Source organism: Syngnathus typhle, linkage group LG1, assembly GCF_033458585.1.
Source record: "Syngnathus typhle isolate RoL2023-S1 ecotype Sweden linkage group LG1, RoL_Styp_1.0, whole genome shotgun sequence".
Lineage (NCBI taxonomy): Eukaryota > Metazoa > Chordata > Actinopteri > Syngnathiformes > Syngnathidae > Syngnathus > Syngnathus typhle.
In genome coordinates, this window is record NC_083738.1 from 17,028,406 (window position 1) to 17,045,661 (window position 17,256).

The window sequence follows — 17,256 nt, forward strand, 5'->3', positions numbered from 1 at the left end:
GGGCTTCAAAGCGGTCATCTTTTCAAACAGTCACCAGACTCTGCAGTGCCTTCCCAATACCCAGGGGGCTCTCCACCACACCTTTGTAGAAATTCCTCATGGTGGATCACCGCATTCCACTTTGAAATGATAAATCGGTGTAGAGATTCCCAAAATGATCTTTCCACCTATATTTTCTTATCATTGAACAATCCATACTTTGTAGTCATTGCCGTTTTGTATATGTATGGATTTATAAGATCAATGTTTTACCACAGATAAAAATAACTTTTCTTACTTCTGTGTATTTTTTTACATCCAAATGTTGAGCAAAAACCCATTTAAAAAAAAAAAAACGTAAGTGATGCGATATTATGAAGGGTGCAGGCGATTCTGATAAAAAATTTTTTTTAAAATATTCAAATAAAATGCCTTTGAATGAAGGTTTTTATGGTGACAATTTGACCCTGGAGCTGATTTATTTTTTTCCAATTACAATTAAGGGGACTAAAGTTCGGTATGTATTGTGCTCCATTGTATTTGATATTAGAAATGGAATGCGTACGCCTAAAGTTGCTGAGTAAAAGAATCTGGTGCTAATACTTGTAACCAATCATGATTGGTCAGGTATACCCTAAAGTGTGGCTAGTTAATTTAGAGTGCAAAACCAGCGAACTAGTGAAGCACAAAGCGTAGTCGTTCCTTCATGGGTGTGCTAAAAAAAACGACAAAATAGGTCTTATGATATAAATCCTTTAATATATGAAAAAAAGCACATTACAATATACAGTGTAACAGACCATGTCCCAGTTTCCATATTCGCAAACAGGATGTTTTTTTTTTTGTTTTTTTTTCATAAGGCCAACACCCGAGCGGTGATTACAAAGTTCAGTGGTATCTGTAAAGCAAGACATAAGATGCATTCCGGGTAATATACATTTTATTACGGACACAAGGTTGAGACCTGGGAGGTCTGTGTGATAAAGAGCATTTCTGTTGCTAACGACAATAATGCTGACCCGAGGGTGGCCCCGGGTCAACCTCTGGTAAGGTCAAATGTGCCAGAAAATGGTGATGTTTCTCACAACTCATTCCCTGAAGACACTTTATGGGTGGACAATGGCTTCTTTGCAAAATATCAACAGAACGGAATGTTCAATTCTCTCACTTTTTAATCTAGACAAGAAAAAAAAGTCACTGGCAACACCTTTAGATTCACATTCCTCATTTGTGTTGTGCACTGCATAAAGCTAACTTGTAGCGTGAGGAGGGTGTGCTAGGTCCATGTCGTTTCCCACTTTGACATTCATGGGCTGCATAAGGCTCCTCCATAGGAATGATTTAAAAGCCCACCGGGAAAGCTGGGAAATTAACAAGCTAGTTCCTGCAAGGCCATTATAATACAAGGACAAAGCAGAAAGAGTTTTTTTATTCTCCTGTAATAAAAGGCATTTAAAGCCAGAATTTAAAGGGGGGGGGGGGGAAAACTCACTTAAAACTTTAGGGGATTCAGAAAACTTTGCGACACAATAATATGGCATTATTCATTAGCCTGTATGCCAATGCATCTGCCTATTTCAATATGGTAAGACTTCCCCCGGAATTGCCCGTTTAATAGACACACACACACACACACACACAATCTCCTACACTGAAAACAATACCAGGTGTTTTAAACCCTGAGCAAACCCTTACGCAAGTTCAAGAGCTTTCTGAACAAAGCGACTCGTGCTTTATTTCATTAAACGTCAACCACAGCTTTGGATTGAACTCAAGATCTGTGGTAGTCAGTGAAAGCATACACAAGTACTACATCAGACATTTGTGTTTGATGCTCTAAATAACGATACGTTGGCTCTGAAGGCAAATTTGTCTTCTCCCCGTGCTTGCCTACAAATGACGTCTAAAAAGCTCAGAAAAGCATTTATCAGCACTGAGAGGTTGTGAGAATTTAGTTTGAAAACAAATAAGTTGCTGTGCGTCTTGTTCAAACAACCCGAGCGTGTAAAAATACATCAGCATGACAGGCTACCAAACACGGGCGTGTAGGCGAGCGCGCCATGTGACATGTACACAGCGCTTGAGATCACACGGCGCGACAGACTGAAATTCCAGATACGTATTCCACAGGTAAAAGGCTGTGCTGTGCTCAGAATGTTAAGGCAGCTCATGTTTCATTTTTTCTTTTAAATGTTTTATTTTTGGCTTACACTAGAGCGCATCCCCACCGACATGTTGACAGATCGCTGCATCACTTGCAAAGAGACAAGCAGCTCGCCATGATGACAATCCAAAGGGCTTGATGTGCTGCCTGACAGGCGGGGGGACAAGGCGCAGCTCGAGACATAGAACGGCTGGGGTGCAAATTGAAACAAAGAGTCTGAATGATTCATTAGCATGAGGCAAAATGACAATAAGAGCCTGGAAGTGCACTATTGTCTAATAATCTAGTTCAAGTAGCAATCATATTATACTGACAATGTCCAAATGTAACGTACTCGTTTCCTAATCTATTTCAACTATCCCAAACAAATCGATGTAACTGCGTGGATGACAAATGTTACAATCATGTGCATTGTCTTTGTGTAAACTGTGCTTCTCCAAATTAACTCATCCACTGCCAGTCCAATAAAAATGAATCCTGGATGTCTTTAGTTGTCAACGCCAGTGAATGAGTTAAAAGGGACGGTAAATTCACATTTTGCCTATATAGAAATGCGAATACTAAAGTCAGCTCTTTGAATAAGTACAAAGTTGAAAACCTTCGCTTTTGGGCGACCAATTTTATGCGGTGAGGCTAAAAATGAGCCAAAATTGTTGCCAAATTTTGGTCTAGTAACAAAGCTGCAATGTTTAAATCTCTATACATGTAGCTACAAGAAAGTAGAATACAAAGGCTAAACACGTTCTTGGCAATAGAATTTAAGCATAAGACAAATGTGGTAAAAGGACCCCAAATCAACAATCCCATGTGCCTGAGGGATGCTGTGAAAGAAACCAAACATCGATGGCGGCTAACCCAGCCATCCCTATCACATCAACAGTTCAAGAGCTAACTTCTCTCTGCATAAAGTATGTCCATTGTAATTCCCACCAGACAAAGACAGAAAGCAAAATATATTTTAAACAATCGATTTTCAGACAGGCCCTGAGGAATAGCGGGCTTGTTGCAGACAGGTGGACAATCACTGGAGATTAATGGCACTTTTTAAATTTCAACTTGGGCTTTAAATGTCCTGAAACATCTGAAGGGTCAGTAATGACCATCCTGAGGCTCAGGGGTCACCAATGAGAAGACAAACAGAGCCACGGGACCCGAGCTCAATGTAAGTAACGCTTGACTGAAAGAAAGGGGGCATTTTTCTCCATTGTAGTCCCTTCAATGGCTTTTAATTCCCCATCTGACAAGCATTCATGTGCAACATTGTGCCATTAACGCACCAGTTTGAAGTGGTGGTGGGAAGTTGGATGAAATCGTGTTGAAAAAAAGTGATTGACGATCTTCGTAACATCCCAGCTGAGGGGAAAAGAAGGTTTTGTTTTGGGAGTTTTCCCTTCCGACAGCTTCCCACAGCCTACTAAAGGAACAGTTTTTTGTACATGGATGTGCTACCTAGCTCAGAGTAGTTACACATCAGACAGGAGCGCCGCCTCAGAGACCTGCAGGGTTTCTGAGGGACTCCTCAGTTCACCTCCGCCGGTCACCAATTGGCTTTTACAGCTTTGATGTCGCTGACCAGGTTTTGAGCGAGGCAGATTCCAAAAATCTGGAGAGGAAGACACACAGGAAATGAGAGAATTTAAGGTAGCCATATCTGCGGGGATTTGCTCAACCAGGGGGATCTCACCACAAGGTGGCAGTGACAACATAAAATCACAACCCCTAATGGCCACTGGTTTCTTTCAGGTTATTTCATTTAAATTACCTGTAAAAGTGCGATCCCGACAAAAGTGCCAGCAACAATAATGAGGTTGTCCTGCAGCCACTTTTCAAACTGCCCCACACAGCCTTTGGTATAGATGTATTTGTGTTGATCCAGATTCCCGGGCGCGGCACCGCTGCTGCTCACTGCTCCCTTCGGGGATGGGTTAAATGCAGAGACACATTGACAATCATTGGGTCTTTACCTTTACCTTCTATACAAAGCAAAGCGGGGAAACAAAGTTCCAAAAATGGGGCAAAAAAAAACATGTTTCAATAAGCACACAAGTAATTTGCTCTGACAACAAAGTTCTAGGTATGAGGCAAAAAAAAACATGTTTCAAAAAGCACACAAGTAATCTGCTCTGACATGACAGAGACATCTTGAACTCTGACCTATGCCTAATGCAGGACAAAACAAACAGCAAAGAGTGTCACAGGAAAATGGGAGTGATGATTGAGTCACTCTTTCCATTAGAACACTTGGGTGTGTTTCATAGAGGTCACTTTCAGGCTTCGAAAGACCATAGACCTAGTCCATTTCTTGTGTCTGACAAAATACTACTACATTTTGTGCTATAGACTGGAACTTCAACTTTAGACATGTACAAAACTAGAGCCTGAATAAAAATAAACTATAGGTATGAATAGCAAGCTATGACATGTTCCTTTTAGGCTGCTTGCTAAGGGCAACGCTAAGCCAATGTCCACTCTTTCCAATACCCTTGATAGAACAAAAAGCTGCAGCGCCATTTACTGGCGATTTAGCCAACTGCAGCCAATTCTGGAACTAACACACTTCGAAAGGTGCGGTTAAAGGGGCATTCAAATGAGGTCATTGGTTAAATCCAACCCGAATCAGGCTTTTTCTGTACTTTGTGCTGTCTTGACTGATAGGGAAAATGAAGCAAGTGGGCAACCTTTATGTCCATGCCCAGTGTCTGAGGTCAACGGATCAGACGCTACAGGCTTTTCAGAGGATTACGTGGGTTATCAGAGTGGGATTGAGCTTCTTCCGTTGCCAGTGGCTCTCATTGGAATGCCCTTGCGTTAAATGTCCAGCAAGCCCCTCGTCTGTCCATCTTCAAAACTCGCCTTAGAATACACATTTGTATTGTGTGCAACATTCGGTGGGCAGCTGGGGCTGCTTTAAAGTACTCTATAGATAAAGTAAATGAGTTGAGTGTGCAACCTCAGACCACGTAGACATTTTGTTCAAAAGCACAGCCGGATGCTAATTTTTAAACCAATAAGGGGAGGTACTTTGTAGCAAGTTGTTCAGGCGGTCAACTTTCTCAGAAGCGATTTCTTTTTCCGCCGTGGTCATACTGCTGCATTCTCTGAGTCGCTCCATAAACAAGCTGCGCATCACTGATAGCTCCGGCAAAATATTAGTCACCAGGGCGTAAACAGACACAAGGAAAATGAATTCCTACCTACTCAGCAGCCGGCAGTTCACCGTGCTGCAGTGTGCCTAGCAACAAGCAATCTGTCGGACTGCAGTGCAGTGAGTTGTAACTGCCACACCCACACCCACCCACAAACACACGCACACACATACACACGCACACACACACACACACACACACACACACACAGAGCGGACTGGCATATCACAGCCGATTGCCAATTACAGAGTGGCGTAAGGCTGCACTCCAGGCTATAACGGGAGGCTAATTATACCTGCTAGAGGAACAATCTGTTATTAAGGCAGGAAGTATGCAGAGGAGCCTGGGTAATTAACTCGGTGGATTCTGCTGTGATGCTCTACTGATGTTTTGGAGCATTTCTCTGTTTAGTATTATTTTATCAAGTATATTAGGCATTCAAATCACCCTCGATTGCTCAGGTCGTTTCAATCATCTTGACCTTGTGCGCAAAGAAGCTTGTGATTTCTGCAAAAATGGGCGGCTCTATGTTCTCTGCCATGTGAAATTTAAAAATAGCCGAAATTTCCATCAAGTGTGTTATATTGACCTTGGCCTGTCTGAATTAAATATAGAATGGAGCGTAGGGACGGCATTGAAAACATAATTTTTTTCACTATCCAACATTCACGTACCAGTCGGAATTTTATTTTTTTCTTTATAGGTTTTTTTTATTACGGGATGGTGTTACGACCCTTGACTGGGAGTGCTGCCGCGTAAAGGCCTAACATGGATGTGAAGGTTGGCGGTTGATAAGTGAATTCAAGATTTTTATGGCCTACTACTAGAAGCAAAATGAACCGACCAAATTATTGACTGAATTAAATGGCGAAAGGCCGCGCGCGTACATGCATTTTCTTGAAGTACTTCATGAAAAGATGTCTTATCAACCAGTTTTGCCCAATCAACAGAATTAAAGATTCTATCAAGAACTATGTATGAATTATTAACAATCAGATAATCAATTATTATGACCATCTATACTGCAGAGAGAAGTAGAGACAGACCATAAAACATGTCTGACGATACCTACCTCTTTGCGTCGGACATCATAACCACACTGGGTGTTGACGACGCCCTTTTAAGAAAAAGAGAAATGAAACCAAGAGGTAATGTCTGTCAGTTGCTTTTTTTTACATTTTACAGTTGTGTAACTTAAGCAGCACAAATGAATATTCTTCAGTGGAACCTCTAAGGTCAAATCTCAATTAAGATTAATAACTCCTCTAAAGTCAAATCCCAATTAAGATTAACAACTCAGAATTTGATCAAATTTTCACGTAAATGGCATATCTCTACCAAAGTTAAAGTGAAACCCCCGCCACCGCGAGTTCCGGATTGGCGAGCATAGTATTTCATGTTTTTTTTTATATTTCATCATTTGCAAGAATTTTAATGACAGAATTTGGAGTTTAAATCCCTCGCATCATGAAAAAATACCCATCTGTACTGATTCAGCCAATCAGAGCGTCGCTATCATTCTGTCAGCTGCTGATTGTGTTCTTTCAGTAGAGCGAGGCAGTGCGCTGCTCGACTTGCTGATTCACTTCCGAGTTTCCCCTTCCTTTCGGGAATGCAATGTTAGCAAAGTAACATCCTGACATTGGTCTGCACTGCAGTTTCAGAACAGCATTGGTAGAGCCAAAAAAGAAATGTCAGTCAGCGAGCAACTGCTTGTAATAAGAATAATTAATCACCAATGTAGAAGGGCTGAGATGAGAGCAAGTTAAAAGAACAAGTTAACACCCAAATTTGTTCTGTCCATACCTACTCATCACAACACAGTGTTCCGATTCATGTTTCATTTGTGGAATATGAATTAAATAGGCAAGATCCATCTCTTTTTATCCATCTCAGGGGACGACCATTTTGCCGTTTGCTATTGACTGAAAATGACATCACAGTTGCCAGGTTTTAGGTCACAACCAATCACGGCTCAGCTCCAGAAAACTGGTACTGGTGTAGGTGGAACATTTGATGGTCAATTTCAACACATATGAAATTGGTCCACCGTTGCAACCTGGTCATCCTGGAAGGGGGATCCTCCCATCTGCGGTCCCTTCTCAAGGTTTTTATTTTTCCCCAGTTGGAGTTTTGTGAGTTTTTCCTTGCTCTCCTGGGAGTTAAGATCAAGGGATGTTGAGAAGAATTGTGGCCATGTGAAGCCTTTTGAGAGGTGTTTGTGATTAAGGGCTCTATATTTGTAAATTTGACTTGACTTCACATCTTTATTTGGGAGGGAATGTATGTATCCAGCAGCATTTTGGAAACATTGTTACACTATTTGTAATAGTTGTTATTCCTAAATGTTGCTCTCTCTTAAAGTTATACATGTTTAAACGTGTGTTATATCATTTCCGTTAAAAACAAGTTTTTTTATTTTATTTTTTAAATAGTTTTGAGTTTATTACAACGTAGTTTATATTTTGGTTTTACTCTCTTTGACGCATATAAAGATGCCGTAATTTTTTAGAGCAGGTGGGTTAATTTTTATTAGCTTTAATTTTGAAGAAAACACTTTGTTTTCAGTTGGGGGTATTTCTATTAGTAGCACACCTCGGTGTATTTCTGTATTACGGATTTCACTTAATGCAGCAGTGTTATGGAACTTAACCCCACGCAATGGACGGGTATTTAATCTTTACTCCACGATCATGGAAAACGTTTAGTAAATGTTTTGTTGTACAGTATTTATATTTTCTAAGTTTCTTATGTTGCCTGCACTTAATTGAAGTTTTATAATGTGATTCCTTAATTTCCCATTATTATAACTGAATCTAAATCAACACAGTGGAGGTTAATAGCAAAACAGATTGTGTTTGACCTCAGAGAGTCCACTGTTCTAGATCCAGGCTGCATTAATTGGTTTCTGTGCCTCACCACAGAGTCTTTGACACAGCAAGACAAGGGGACACCACAGCGCTCTCGACTGTGGTTCTGGTCAGTGCAGTTGAAGTACATGTTCAAGTTCCAGTCATCTGGCCCGTGAGCGCCACAGCATGACCACTAAGAAACAAACAACAGGCAGGAATGTAACGGGCAGTTAGTGAACAAGCAACAGACACGGATTTAGTTTGATCTGGTCTCGGAGAGGCTCCGAGAGGGCTGCCCAGGCTCTGCTTGCGTAGGCTGGCAGCTAACGGTGGCAGAGATAGTGCCAACTGATATCAGATAGTAGAGAAGCTAATCGGCTTTATGTAATAACAAAGCCCATTGTTTACGCGTGGGAACCAATTATCTCTGCCACCTCATATAATTGGATAAACACAATCATATTCACTTTGACATTTGTAGCAGACTGGTCCCCTTTGTCTTGAACATCTGCCCCCAGACAAGACTTTGGAAAAGCTGTGCTTTAGGCAGCAGCGGCAGACGTACATATCCCTGGGCGAAGTCAATGAGGTTCTGCAAGTCGATGTCATCCCGGTAAGCCTTGATATTGTTGTTAATGAAGAAGTTGAGCTGGTCTTTGATCCAATCCTTGAAGACGAAGGCGAGGATTCCCGTGGCGAGCTCCAAAAAGAAGATCAAACCCAAGAACACGGAGAACTAAAAGCGAGAGGGTCAGTACACACAGAGCGTCACTACCATTTAATATGACATCATTTTACTGGCATTGTTAGTCAGATGCTATGGTGGAAGGCTGAAGTCTCAATTTGCCTGGCAAAAACCGCAGTCCCAGAGCTTGCATTAAATCATCCCCTCACAGTAAACGTAGGTGGAGACAGGCTAATGATTAATGTAGCAAAGCCCTATTAGCTCCTCTCTCTGACGCCTGACTTACTGCTACTAATGGAAATCGGCTGGAAGTAATAGCTACTCAGAATTGCAAGCGGCAGGTTTGTCTGCGTCAGCTGTCAGCGGAACCAAAATACATTCTCCAAAATGTAGCTGTTGGTTTGGACTTCAAAAGTGTTCTATTTCATTTCCAAACCAAAAGGCACGGAGCAATGTTTGGGAGCTTGGATCCTTGTTTCTTTGATGTTTGGCAATGAGACAGCACATTTTGTTTTGTTTGCGTGACGCAACTGCCAATTCTCTTCAAGCGAGTCACAGACACGACACCTGCGACTTCGGCAGCCTCTGCTCTGGGCGTTAACTGTTCTTCTGAAGATCTCTCAAGTGGTTACACTGTGTGTGTGTACGTGTGTACGTGTGTGTGTGTATGTGGCCTTTGAAAGTCACTTACAAATTTAAGCAAGAGCGTGTTCTCCCGCAGAGCTCCGATGCATCCGGCAAAGCCCAGCACGAACATGACCCCGCCGACAACAATGAAGAGCCAAACAGGGTCGAAACCTCCAAGATCTGTGATGGATGACAGATTGGACAGCACGCCCTGGGGAAGGAGGAGACATAAAGACAACAGTGGAAAATGATCTTTCGATCAAATGAGATGTCCTAACTTTTTTCTGTGGGATGTCAAAGAGAAATATTTAAAACTCAACTTGTGACACAGCTAAGACTCAACGCTGCACCAAAAAAAAAAATTGCTGGTTGCATGATGAATAAACTGTTTTTATTTGTATAACTGGCATGTTCTGATCCCACTGACAACGCTGTCACATTTATCAGGAGCGCAGTTTGCAGGTTTCTGCCAATGTTCACAAACACTTCCTTCCTTTGCACATCCTGCCATGCTCCACCATGCTCTCACTAAACAGTCTGACAGTAAATGTGGTGTTAGTTCACAATGATGTAAAACTGCTATTGTTTTGCGATGTTAAGAGTGCCACGTTGTAGGATATACAAAAGATCATATCACTCTCCCTTTTAAATGTCCATCCATCCATTTTCATCACCACTTATTCTGTTCAGGGTCGCGGGGGGGTTCTGGAGCCTATCCAGCTGACATTGGGCGAAGGGCAGATTACAACTAAACTGGTCGCCAGCCAGTCGCAGGGCACATATAGAGACAAACAACCAGTCCCACCTACATGCACACTGCATTTCAGTATTTTTAGCATTATGTGATAATGACGATGATTCTTGTGTTTTAGGCTATGGTCAGCACTAAGAAACAGCCTTCAAAAGTTTTGTAATAACTGGAAAATAACAAATTCACAGTAGATAGCTGAATGTCGTTGTGTTGAAAATCCCGGGGAAACAACCCAACTGTTATTCCAATCCTATACCTGCTATTAATCATTCAGCTCTAACCGCTTTAAATTATTCAAACTGTTCCACAAAGAGACTCGGGTGAAGGCAATTTGCACAGAGTTCATGACCACATAATACTAATCAGAAAGTGCGACCACAAAGACACAGTATTTAGGGAACTGGCATGTAGAATAATTTCAAGATAATTAATGAACATATTCACTGGTAACTGGACTTGAAGACATTGTACATGTTTTTACTGATCCACTGATAATGAGAGGTTAATGGTAAAAAGTGCCCTTTCATGCTCGAATGCTGTTACAAATACACTTAGCGACACCATTGAGAGTTTATCCAAAAGACCCCTGTTCTCACAAACCTGAAACACAGAATATTGAGATAGTAAGTGGCATGCTCATGCTCTCGTATCGTTCCTCTGCATGAAGCCATTGTCACACTGAGGCAGAAACGATGACATCAACAAGCTTTATGGCCACAGCTTCACCATGATCCAAATTTACATCATTTCTACCACATATCACAGCACAGATAATTCTGCTGCCATAAAGGTGGGTTCACAATAAAAGGTGTTACATACTAACAGGTTAAAATGTTACCCTTTCCTAATTCTGTATTTCATTTTTGCATGTTGCATTAAACTATTGGAAGAATGCTAGCTATTCTCGTGAGCACTGCGTGCCTGCGTGCATGTGTTGAAACTTACCTTCTCCGCCCATGCCCACAGGCCTATGACAAGGAATCCTGCTCCTAGTAACTGAAAAACAAAACACAAAGAAAACGTTAGACAGAACGCTAACTATTTAACAGGTACTATATGCTAACCTTAGACAAACAATTATCAATCTGAACACAGCTACGCTAAAGAATGCTGCAAAGTCTACATGTGGAAATAAATCTCACTGCAAAGCGCTAAATATGGAAAACAGGTTTTCTGAGGCTTCAAAGACAACTAAATTCTGACAGCATCTCCTGTGGACAGACTTAATCATTGCATTTGCAGGTTGAATTCATTGCTCCAGGCCACTTAAGAGGCTGAGGATGCGATATCCGGAGGATTAGGGAAAAATCTTTCCAGCATTAGCTTCCTGTCCCTGTGAGGGATGTATGCCGGGGGAACTAAGGGGGGGGGGGAAAAAACACTTTTTCAGATGGCTCCTTTATTAGACCATGTCATATAAAACTGCAAAACAAAAAGTATTATATTTCATATTATATTTTGATCATGATTGGGACCAATTAGAACCAAAAGCCAATTTTTCAGATTTTAATCAATGAATTTAATCAATTACAATGATGCATCTAATTTTATTTCATTTTAAGACAGTAGCTATTACAAAATGAAAATTGGTGGAGATTATATGGTGGGTCATATGGTATATGAAAAACTTCAGGTGCGATTAGATTATTGTTTCAAATATAGTGGTACCTCGATGACTGAATCTGTCCAGTTGCCAGACATCACTGTATCCACTTTTTTGCTTTTCTGGTAAGAAAAATGTTTACTTCCCAGTTTGACAGAAACCTAACCCTAAAACAAATAATTACACATATATAACAAAACTATATAAGCTTTTCTTTCAAAACTCTCCTAGCTCAATATTAACACAAGGAACACCACTGACTTTATTTTACTTGCGTTATTACAACACTTCTTAGGAGGATAAAATAGAGTGAAAGTCGGGGGAAAGGTCTTGCTCTCATCGGACAATAAAGGCCTACATTCCATCGAAACTTGGCAGCAGCTTCAGGCTAGTCTGCAAACAAAACAAACAAGCAATGTCTGCGCTTGGGCAGGTTCCCAATAACTATACATTTTCTATACCGCTTGTCTTCATTAGCTGTTAGCAATCTCTTGGTACTCGTACTTCACTTTCACTTCCCAAATAGCTGTGGCTGGGGTTGAATAAAGAATGTTTGTTTCTTTGTGGATGGCCTGTGATCGGGTGTAGCCCACCGCTTGCCCAAAGTGAGCTGAGGCTCGACTTACCCACAAAAATAGATGAATGGCGTTTGACTTTTTAAACGTGTTTCAGTGTTGGTTTCATGTCAGAAGTACGATGCCATTTGGCAGAAGTGAAAGCTATACACCAGCATTTGTGATAAAAGCCTGCCTTGCATTTGTAACCGTTTCCTGCAAATAGACAGACGCCTGACAGATGAGACATGAGGTGCACCTAGACAGCCAAAGATGCAAATGTGGGGAATTGTATTATGAGTGACCCTAGCTTTTTGACAATAAAAAAAAAAAAGCCAGAGATAAGCCTGTGTGAATCATATTTTGTGTTGCTGACAAGGTGAGGTCAATTTCCGCTTGCGCTTGTTGTGTAATTTAGGATTATAATGATGAAACATAATTAAAGATTGAGACATTCTGGTCTTTCCCCAGTCACTGACGGGAAAGTGATACATTTGCCTGAGTGAGAAGAAAATGGCACAACGAATACTATGCATCGATGAAATACATTGACCAACTAGTCGGCGTTTGTTTGCATCGATATCGAAGGCTCTCAGGAGACCCGGAGATGCCGCTGCCTTGAATTTGTAAAACCTTTACTGCACTGTGAATCATCCACAGTTAGGCAACATGGCGTTGTATGGTGACTCTTATTGAGTCACAACAAACTACAACACCGCTAGTCTCTTATTGATCAGAAGAATGTTAACAAGGAAAACGTTTGCAGTACGGACAAGCGATTGCAAAGTGGAAATTGCAGAACACATCATCTTTGCTCAAACCGTTCCTTAAAATAAAAGGACTGCAGTTATCTTTGCCTGTATTCTGAACACAACAGCTAGCTGCATTGCGTAATGAAGTCTATTGCCACAGAGGTCTTAAGTTACATTTCCATTGTACACCTTCAAACTGACAGTTTGCCTTGTCATATTTTTTTAGGATATTAAAACAGTGTTACTGCTTGACTGAAGTGAGTTTGTCTTTACAACTGCATTTAAATGGAACTAAACTGCCTTTGTATGAACTGTATTACAACACAGTGTACAACACCCTCTTGAGATTTCCCAACAGTGGAATGTGACAATGTGGACTTCTCTACATAGCATGTTTCCTCTTTGCTTAATGAAAAAAAGTATTCAATCACTTTTTGGAATATATTTGTCTCAACATTCTTTCACATAATTTCATTGATTTTGTTGTCAGTTTTTTTTTGTGACTTCATCAAGCATTTTGAGTTATTGTAGGGAAACTATGCTCATTACATGGGGTGAATTCATGAACATTGGATCAAATAAAATCCCCCTAATGCTTCTCCGGGGCATTATTAGAGCTGCTGCTCAAAACAAATGTATGACTCAAAAAATCTCTCATTTTAATGCGTCAAAAGTTGTCTGATGAGTAATGACAAAAGTAAATACGGTACGCTGATTAAAATCCAATTGTAGAAAAGACCCCCGCAGGCTTACAGAATGCCAAATGTCTAATGTTTGATGAAATCTGGAAAACATTAATGCCCTGAGAAGCGCATCCCCACAGGCTGGTTGGCCTTTGTAGTTAAAAACATTCTGAGTGACACACCCCCTCAATCTGACACACACAACCTTATTAGCTTCATAGTTATGGGAAATCTTGCTTATATGAAAGACTTTTATCTGCAGTTTTTGCAGGAAAGAAAGCTCTGTCGTAATTTGGCCGTGTCATTAGAGCACAATGGAGTGGATTCAAGCATAACCAATCCACTATGTTAACACAGAGATTAGCAATACGAAAAAGAGTTAATCAGTTAACCCTGTTAACATCAACGGTCGTCTTGCAATAGCTTTCGAGTAGACAAAGGTTAAAATAATAAACATTGAAGCGAGAGTTCATTATAAAGACATTGAATTCTGAATTGTGTTTTGTTTTTTATGTCCATGGCTGTTCGCTTATCTGGATTTCTGTGGATCTCCCAGTCTCAACCTGCCGATGACAATCTCTGACACTTTTATGATGAGTGACCACATCCCTCTGGGACTGTCTTTTATGAAATCTTGCAACGGTGAGGTATTGTTGTAACATTACATGTCAAAATGTGAACATCACATTCACAAGGACCATCTAAATACCAAACGTCCTCTGTACTGGATACATTCCATTTTAGGTTAATCCTGAAATGTTACCCAAAAGCAAATGACCTCTAACTTTTTGTATGTAGTGTATGGATGTCGTTTGGAGACTGCAAACTTGGCGAGACTGAGCAGCAGTAGTAGCAGTGCCCATCAGTTGCTTCAAGGTGTGATCAACAATCCGATCCACATAATCGACAGAAAAGCTCAATCGATTACTGTATCTACCCCTACTTTACGAACTCAACTGGTGTCAAATTCAAACAATTTACGCTCTCTTTAATACCAATCTTAGAAGATGACTCGAGAGGAAAAAAATTAACAATTAATGTCCACTAAGTCCATTCACACACAATACACATTTTATTGCCAATCAGGCACGTGCACTGTGAGCCTATGCTGGCTAACAGCACACAGCCTCCATTCAAGCAACTCACCAACCTGGTTAGAGCTTAACGCGCTGTTAATTACAGAACGCAAAGCTTCCAAACATTTCTGCAGCTCAAGCAGAAAATGTGATTAATTATGTGGATGTGAGAAATGTGTCTATTCTGAGGGACCACAGAATGTGTTTTGTTCCCGGGCGAGAGAATGCCTGGCTGTCAACACCGAGCATACATGGGCACCGGAAGAATCCAAGTAGAAAGGGTTTTATTGCTCACAATATTTATACTCTTGGGCATGTTAGTCTTATTTTAGGCACCATTGTCAAGGTTGACAAGAGAACAGCAGGAAAAACAAACAAGTTGATTTGAACAGAATAAACCCCAATGCCGTCTTTTCAACAATGGACTGGCTTGTCTGACGAGTCCACTTTCATAGCTCATGCAACAAGAGAACATCTTGTGACGATTACTAACAGAAAAAGAAGACAGACTTGTTTCACCCAAAATGCAGACACAGGACTTTTACCTCAGTCAAAATGTTTAACAAGAAGAAAACAAGCCTCAACACATTCACTCTGTGACAATCGAATTAAAAACAACTGATCGCGTGAAGCTCACGTCATCGGATATTACCATTGCTAAGTTTGGAGGACACTTGGAGGTGGTAAGGAAATGATGAGAATAAGGAGGAATGGGTCATTTGCATATGTGGCTGATGAGCCAGACACAAGCAGAATATATGAGCCAAGACAGCCAACCATTGCTCGCCCTCGTCATTGTTCTCACCATCACTCTTTGTGCATTTATGGGAGTGGACGGCAGAGAAACAATGCTTTCCCAGAGGCCAGCCTCTATAGTGCTGGAGTGAGTGAAAGAGGCACGTGAAAGGAAGAGCGCCTGGTCATCTCCAAGCATGTGTGGGAAGACCCTGTGGGTCACACACACATTACACAACTATACCAGTCACACTGGGGCCCATGCAGACGGCCGAGGGGAGGGAGGGGGGTCTAAATAGAGAAACTTTGCTGCTAAGAGATGGTTGCAAAGATGACGTCGGCAGATGAGTGCTCAATGCAGATGAAACTTGCGCCATGTCTAAAACAACACTGCACTCCAGCTGTTTTAACAGTTTACAGATTTTTTTTTCCTCAAGATTATCTAACCGATATGTAACGTAAACACTTTTTCGGCTTCAAAGGTTGTTTGGTATGATCAGCAAAACTAACATGTGGCAAACAAAGAAATAGGCATGGGGACGCGAAGAAGACTTAAAACAAATAAATACTAATACTAGGTGTTTTGATATGTACATACTCATTGTCAACAACTACGATGACGTCCTCTCGAGCAGATTGAACCTGCCTAATAATAGTGCAAGCATATGAACATAACAACGAAACAAGAATAATTCAATTAATTCAACTACTGTACATTCATGAACCATTCCAGTAAGTGTTGGTGGACAATGTAAAAGCATTTTGTCAAACAGCAACGCTAAGCTAATATATCTCATTTCGAACACAAAGCTACTTCTAATTTAGCGTCACTGTATGATTATATGCACCGTAAATGCTTCAAAAGACAGTGTTTACTTACCCAGAATAGAATATTAAATCCGAATAGGAAGTATTTGACGCAGCAGCTGACTTCTGCTCCTTTATATTTGTGTTTTCTGCTCATTCTTCGAAAGATATGGGCTAACGAGCAAGATAAGGAACTACTACGCTCGCAAGAGGATAAACTCGACCAAAACCGAAGTTGCTAAACACCCGAAGTGACGGTTAGCTCGCTCCATAAGAAAACAAAAAGAGGTTTACTACCCGGGGAGACTGACATGTTACAAACATAATTAGCCTTCTTCGTTTGGACCATTAGCATGCTAGGCTAGCTAACACATAACTTTTCCCATTAGCATTACATACTACAAAAAAAAAAAAAATTAAGTACGAATACACGTAGTCGTGTGCGCATTACGTCTATACTTTGTTTACACGCGTCAAGTCGAAAGGGAATAACAAAGCGCAGCGTTATATTTGCCCCTTCGAGACAGGACAACACCCATACGTCATCATCTGTCGTCCAAGTTGGAGTGAAACAAGCAAACAGAAGCAAGGGTTGAGCCTCGGTAGTTTCACCATAGGTAGAACATTAAAAAAAAAAAAAAAAAAAAAAAAAAAAAAGAGGAAGAACTTAAAAAATCGTGTTTTTTCCCCAACTTTTTCGGATTTAGTTGCAAAGACACAAGCTGTTATAGACATTATTAACAAAAGATGCCTCGATAACATAATGCACTGTATAATTACTTTCAAATAGTACTAATATCGTGCATTTGATATATCCATACATCCATCTATTTTCTACACAG

The 17,256-nt window shown here is 40.8% G+C and overlaps 1 protein-coding gene across 1 annotated transcript; it reads right to left on the reverse strand.

The window, feature by feature from the left end:
• Nucleotides 1–718: 718 nt before the first annotated feature.
• On the reverse strand, nucleotides 719–17,001 carry tspan17 (tetraspanin 17). The gene is made up of 8 exons (XM_061271717.1): nucleotides 16,488–17,001; nucleotides 11,150–11,200; nucleotides 9,518–9,664; nucleotides 8,707–8,877; nucleotides 8,209–8,334; nucleotides 6,362–6,406; nucleotides 3,906–4,055; nucleotides 719–3,746 (listed from the first exon to the last, which is right to left on the reverse strand). The coding sequence occupies exons 1-8, from the start codon at nucleotides 16,569–16,571 to the stop codon at nucleotides 3,681–3,683; spliced, it is 840 nt and encodes a 279-aa protein (XP_061127701.1). The 5' UTR covers nucleotides 16,572–17,001; the 3' UTR covers nucleotides 719–3,680.
• Nucleotides 17,002–17,256: the final 255 nt, after the last annotated feature.

What these genes read in the sequence shown, in the direction of transcription:
- tspan17 (XM_061271717.1), bottom strand. Translation starts at nt 16,571, where the DNA reads ATGAGCAGAAAACACAAATATAAAGGAGCAGAAGTCAGCTGCTGCGTC. An exon ending in TTGACTTCGCCCAGGGATAT is followed by an intron (nt 8,335 to 8,706) that starts GTACGTCTGCCG and finishes TTTGTTTCTTAG; the next exon opens with TGGTCATGCTGTGGCGCTCA. An exon ending in TCGGGATCGCACTTTTACAG is followed by an intron (nt 3,747 to 3,905) that starts GTAATTTAAATG and finishes CTTCCTCTCCAG; the next exon opens with ATTTTTGGAATCTGCCTCGC.